A 6,248-nucleotide genomic window follows, 5' to 3' on the forward strand; every position below is an offset into this window, starting at 1 on the left:
GCTCTTCTCTTCCTGTAAGTGGCCAGCCCTGCCAAGCTGCCTGCCATAGCCAGGCAGTGAGCTGGAAAGGCTCCTAGAGCTGGTGCAGGGCTCAGCCTTAAGAACCAGTGGGGAGCCCAGCTCCTGGAATGCACACAGGATAGACTAGGAAGACAAAACTCATTTCTAGGGGAGCTTCTGCCCTTGTATTGCCTAGACTTAGATAAGTCTCAAGAAATCTCTCTTCACCAGCAATTTAAAGATGATCTCTGGTGGTTTCATATGTTTGGGCTAAATATAGTATATCAGTGTAGACTTAGCTGGCATAAAATCTTAGGATCCTAAAATCAAGATTTCTATTGTCTCTGATTCTGTTTTCCATATTGTATCTCCTGCTGTCATCATATAGCACAAGATGCCTCCCTTTAAGTTCATATGCCCAAGATTTTGTCTCCTATGTGGGATTTCACCAAGGGACATTTTGGGTGAGGTGTAGAAAATCTGTTTAACTTAAGCATGATAAGGTTAGAGTTGTAAGTGAATTTTCTAGTGCTTCCTTTAATAAGCCATTGGGGGTTCCCTATATTTATTCAATCCCATTTGAACCTATTTGTATTTTCAATCTGTGCAGCCACATCTGTCATTCATTCAGAGGCAGTGAAGGATAGTAGCTGAGGGCTTTGGCTCTAGAATCAGGTAGAGTTAAGTTGAAATGCCAGTCCCACTGCTATTACTTGTGCCACTATGTATCTTTACTTAGCCTTGTTGAACCAGTTTCCTCATCTGTAAAATGGGGATAATGGTGTTGAGGGCATCTAATGAGATAATAAGTGTGAAGTACTTAGCACAGTGCCTGGCACATGAAAAACCCTCAATAAATTATAGCTATGTATATTAATTCAATGAAAAGAAACATGCATTGGGTATGTGTTGAGTGCATGGCATGTCGTAGGTACAAAAATGCTTCAAGAAATTGGTCCCTGTCCATAAAGAGTTTAAATTCAAGATTAGTGGCGGTAGGGGAACTAAACAAACAATTTCAGTGATAAAGAGTGATAAAAAACAGAAAAATCATGAAAAGAGGAAGGCTGAGAAATCAGGGTAATCTTTGTGTTGAGCCTTGAAGAATGTGAAGGATGTGGACATGTGGAGTTGAGTGAGGATGAAGCAACCAACATTCTAGAGAAAGGTAATAAACTCTAAGAGAGGTTTTGGGAAGGAATGGTTAGAACACGACAGTGTCCAACAAATGGTCCAGTTTGGCCTGAATGTAAGGAGTAAAAGGTAGAGAAATGGGAAGCCAGACTAAAAAGCCAGGGAGGATCAGAAGCAGTTTGCATGCTTGCCTGAAATGCCATGCTAAAGATTCTAGCCTTGGTTTGATGGGTTACTGTAGGCTTTTGGGGGATGGGGAGGCAATAAAATGCCTTAATTTGCTATCTAGTTTATGAAAAAATGTCTTGCTTATTTATGATCTCTCAGATTTCTGGAACATTGTTAGTACAGGAAATTCTGAACATTAGTATGGTTAATGATGATGTGCTGGCTGGCAGAGAAGCTAGCCTTAACTCCCTTGAGGACCAGAGAAAATAAAAGATGGAAAGAGGGCAACTATTCTAAGATGTTCACTTCATTTCTACCTTGCAAATAGTGATAATAGTAAAATACTTCCTAGACTTTATTTGAAACTTGGCAAATTATCAACCTATTCTCTGGAGGGTGCTCAATGTTGAAATTTCAATACTAATATCTGCATGGCTTTTAGTTGTTGACAAGGCTGTCTTGTTATTATTAATTTTAGTATTGTATATCAATAATACTGACCAGTGTGATGGCTCTAGTAATGGTACCTAACTACATCTCAGATCCTTTTCCATCTACTTTACTACAACTTCCTGAGACATTTTGAAGCTAAATGGTGCTCTGTTCTTGGGTGCACATAACCTTGTTGGTTTAAAGACTTAACTGAACATGAAGAGAAAAATTACTGGGCAAGCGATTAACCAGGCACAGATTGCATTTTAATTGGAGTTTTTACGGAATATATTATACTGACTTTATCTAAATTTATTATAGCTCAGGGAGTGTGGGTTGGGATGGATTCAGGTGCATAAAACTGACTGTATTCCAATGTTGATTTTTCCTCCTGTGTGAGTGACTCACTTGAATTTAGAGGGTGGAATGAGCTGCCACTTCTTCCCATCCTAACTGGGATATCTGCTATCACAGAGGATAAAGTACAACGGTTTACCAGAGATGGGATAATGATGCTCCACCCTCTGAAAAAAGGAAATGAGAGGATGAGGGGATGAAACTGTGTCCTTAGAGCTTCTAAGGAGGAAGTTTACAACTAACCTCCAATGGTCCAGGCCAATTTGCATTTCAGTGATGACTTAATACTAGATTTCAGGTAACTTTTGAACTTCTCTAATGTTTGTTATTTTGTTACCGTAGTTGAAATCCTGAAATCCCTAATATTTTTAAAACTCCTAAAATGAGGTGAGGAAGCTGGGTGGGTGGCATTTGTTTCAGGAGGTAGAGGGGTGGAACTCCAGTCCAGGAATTTACATTCTATACTGGGAGAGTCAGAAAGATAAGGGATAGGTCCTTGTAGTAGAGAAAGAGAAAATGAACGGATGAGTGAAGAAGTAGTAAAGGCCGACACTAAAACATTCCTGTGTAGGGTAATAGTTAGGAGGGCTCCATTTGCTGAGCCAGGGAGGTAAAAGTGTTTTCACAACAGTAGCGCAAGCCACTTCTCCCTTGCCCCTGGAAGCCCACGGCTCATCTCCACTCCATCCTACTCTTCTCGGAGTCGGCAGCCCTATCCCGGGGACTCAGAGGGACAGAAATTCCCTAATTGCATTGTCTGCGGCGTCCAGGCGCCAGCAGATAGACTCGTGGGAGCTGTCCGCGGTTCTGAATCCTTACCAAGGCTTGTCCCGACCCGCGGCTCACTTCGTTGGAGGGCAAGGATCCGAAGGTCCAAGCAGCTCTGGGCCTGTACGTTTTAAATCCCTGCCCGCACACCCCTAGCGACTTTACTAACCGTAAGAGCGCACTGTACGGCAGGACCTAGCTCCTAAGGACATGTCCATCATCTCTTACTCTTCACCCCATGGTGCATCCAGATCCTCCCACTCCCACTTTCCTTTCTGAGATTACATCAGATCTTCCCAAGATCCTGAAGCTTCACGCCTCTGCTTTCCCTTCTTCTGCTGCACCATCCTCCCGAGCGGGACTCTCTAGGGGTGCTGCAAGGGCCAGGAGTTGAGATTTACCCCTTACCTCTCAGGGCTAGGTTTGCCCGTCCCTCCTCTCTTTTCCGTTTCCCTCCTCCTTACACTAGTCTCCTCGCTAAACACCGAGTCCGGCAGCGAGCGCTCCACCCTCATTTTCCATAAAAGGGAGCGCTGGGATGGTGGGCGGGGCGGAGGGGAGGAGCTCCTATAGCTCTCAAAAGCTGCTAGACCACTGGGGACTCCTGGATCCTGTTCAGCTCCCGCGGAGAAGCTAAAAGCCTGGGGCGCCGTCGTGGGCAGAGGACCGCTAAAGGGATAGCAGGGATTCTGCTCCATTCTCCATTAAGCGCTTTCCCACCCTCCAAACCCCGCTCACCAGGTAGGACCGCGCTCCTGGGTCTGGTCTGCGCAGCTGCGAGGGCTCCAATTTGGGTAAGAGGTCTTTAAATAACCCGTGCATGCCTAATTATACATAGATTTATTTTACGGAGGTGAGAGGGCAGCACTTGTTGCTACTGCTCTGTGACCAGTTTTCTCAAATGTGGCCGTGAGTGATCCAGAGGTGTAGTAGTGGTGGTGGTGGTGGGGAGTGTAAAAGGGGATGGATGGAGAATAGGAGGTGACGGATTTTGATTCTCTTTAGACAGGTGGCCATGGACCTACTGCCCACTCGGGGCCCCGGAGGCCCTGACTTATTGTCAGGGCTGCATCCGGCCGTCGCATCTCCAGCCAACCAGAGCACGGGGGCGTCGGCGGACAATGGGACCGGGTCCGGGCCAGGTGCACAGGCCGTCACGCCGTTCCAGAGCTTGCAGTTGGTGCATCAGCTGAAGGGACTGATCGTGCTGCTTTACAGCGTCGTGGTGGTCGTGGGGCTGGTGGGCAACTGCCTACTGGTGTTGGTGATCGCGCGGGTTCGCCGGCTGCACAACGTGACCAACTTTCTCATCGGCAACCTGGCCTTGTCGGACGTGCTCATGTGCGCCGCCTGCGTTCCTCTCACTTTGGCCTACGCCTTCGAGCCGCGTGGCTGGGTATTCGGCGGCGGCCTGTGCCACTTGGTCTTCTTCCTGCAGCCGGTCACAGTCTACGTGTCGGTGTTCACGCTCACCACCATCGCCGTGGACCGTTACGTGGTGCTGGTGCACCCGCTGCGGCGACGCATCTCGCTGCGCCTCAGCGCCTACGCGGTGCTGGCCATCTGGGCGCTGTCCGCGGTGCTGGCGCTGCCCGCCGCGATGCACACATACCACGTCGAGCTCAAGCTGCACGGCGTGAGCCTCTGCGAGGAGTTCTGGGCGTCCCAGGAGCGCCAGCGCCAACTCTACGCCTGGGGGCTGCTGCTCGTCACCTACTTGCTCCCTCTGCTGGTAATCCTCCTGTCTTACGTCCGGGTTTCGGTGAAGCTCCGGAACCGTGTAGTGCCCGGCTGCGTGACCCAGAGCCAGGCTGATTTGGACCGGGCGCGGCGCCGCCGCACTTTCTGCCTGCTGGTGGTGGTCGTGGTGGTGTTCGCCGTCTGCTGGCTGCCGCTGCACGTCTTCAACCTGCTGCGGGACCTCGACCCGCGCGCCATTGACCCCTATGCCTTTGGGTTGGTGCAGCTGCTCTGCCACTGGCTTGCCATGAGCTCGGCCTGCTACAACCCCTTCATCTACGCCTGGTTGCACGACAGCTTCCGAGAGGAGCTGCGCAAGCTGTTGCTCGCCTGGCCTCGTAAGATCGTGCCGCAAGGTCAGAACTTGACGGTGAGCGTTGTCATCTGAGGCCACGATGCCAGACCTTGCTTGGGGAGCTGCATGTCCTCTGGCCTCTGAGGGTGCCCATCGGAAGTCAGACTGGAGAGTTTACTCTCAGCACCAGAGTTAAGCCAACACCGGGCAAAATTTCCAGGCCAACTTTCTTGTCCAGCTGTCTGTTTTATCTATGTTTCTTTGTAAAATTTTAAGTGGGCTTTGGTGGGTGTCTTGTGCTTTACTCAGAGGAGGCCAGGAAGAGGGAAGAGGATTTATTATTTCTTCCTTATGCCCTTGAAAACCAAACAAAGTTTCTTTTCCAGGTTCAGAAAAGTATTTCAGAACCGTGGCTGTCTTCCTTGCTTTCCCTGACTGCTAGAGCAGTGGTGAGAAAAAGGAACAGTGAGAGTGGGATTTAAAATGACTCTGTCAGGGTTGGGAAAGCCCAACTAAAATATAGCATCTGATATTGCTTAATCAGTCTGAACCCATGAATTTCTAGGATTTCAGGAAAATACGTATTACAAATCTACATCTAGAATTTTAGCATTTCCCAAATAAGATTTTTATACACCAAAAGAGTTTCGATTTTAAAGCCACTTGAATTTATAGTACAAAAGCACTTCAAAACACCGCTTAATGAACTTGCTTGTTTTCCCTCCTCCTTACTCCCCAGCCAATATTTAAAATGATGATTTTAAATATTTCAGTCAATAAAGTGATAGATAAATAGTTAATGAGGACAAGGTCCAAGTCACTTAAGGGGATATATAACTGTACACGAAGACCAGTATCATATTACATCTGTGTGTGTTTGTGTACATACACCCAGTGTTTGACACAAGGCAGTCACTCAAATATTTGATTTTCTGAATTCTCAATGTAAAACGTGTGCCATAGCATTCTCTTGCATTTTCTAATTACTCTATTGCAACAGATCAACAGATGTCATCTGACTGCTCAGCACCTGCTTTGTGCTGACACAGTTGGAACATGATCATCCCAGAATACAAGGACTAGAAGAAGTTTATTTAAGAACAGAACATAAAAATAAACTGCCACTCACAGGATGCATTCATATATCAAGACTTGATTCCTTCCAGGGATAAATGGACAGGTGAAGAGTGTTGGGTCATGATATGAGGGTGATAATCCTCCTAAACCATGTGCAAAATCTGCAAATGAGGACAAGTGCCTTGGGACAAGGGACTCCACATTGAATGCTGAAAAAACAATGGGGGCAGTGAGGGTAAGAGTGTTGGGAACTGATATACAATATCCAGCTGTCACA

The 6,248-nt window shown here is 47.3% G+C and overlaps 1 protein-coding gene across 1 annotated transcript; it reads left to right on the forward strand.

Moving 5' to 3' along the window:
* The first annotated feature begins 3,541 nt into the window (after nt 1-3,541).
* On the forward strand, nt 3,542-4,987 carry PRLHR (prolactin releasing hormone receptor). Its single transcript, XM_037805343.1, has 2 exons — nt 3,542-3,653; nt 3,865-4,987. Exon 2 carries the CDS (start codon nt 3,875-3,877, stop codon nt 4,985-4,987), a length of 1,113 nt encoding a protein of 370 aa, XP_037661271.1. The 5' UTR covers nt 3,542-3,653; nt 3,865-3,874.
* Nucleotides 4,988-6,248: the final 1,261 nt, after the last annotated feature.

The sequence above is a fragment of the Choloepus didactylus genome, chromosome 15 (genome assembly GCF_015220235.1).
Source record: "Choloepus didactylus isolate mChoDid1 chromosome 15, mChoDid1.pri, whole genome shotgun sequence".
NCBI lineage: Eukaryota > Metazoa > Chordata > Mammalia > Pilosa > Megalonychidae > Choloepus > Choloepus didactylus.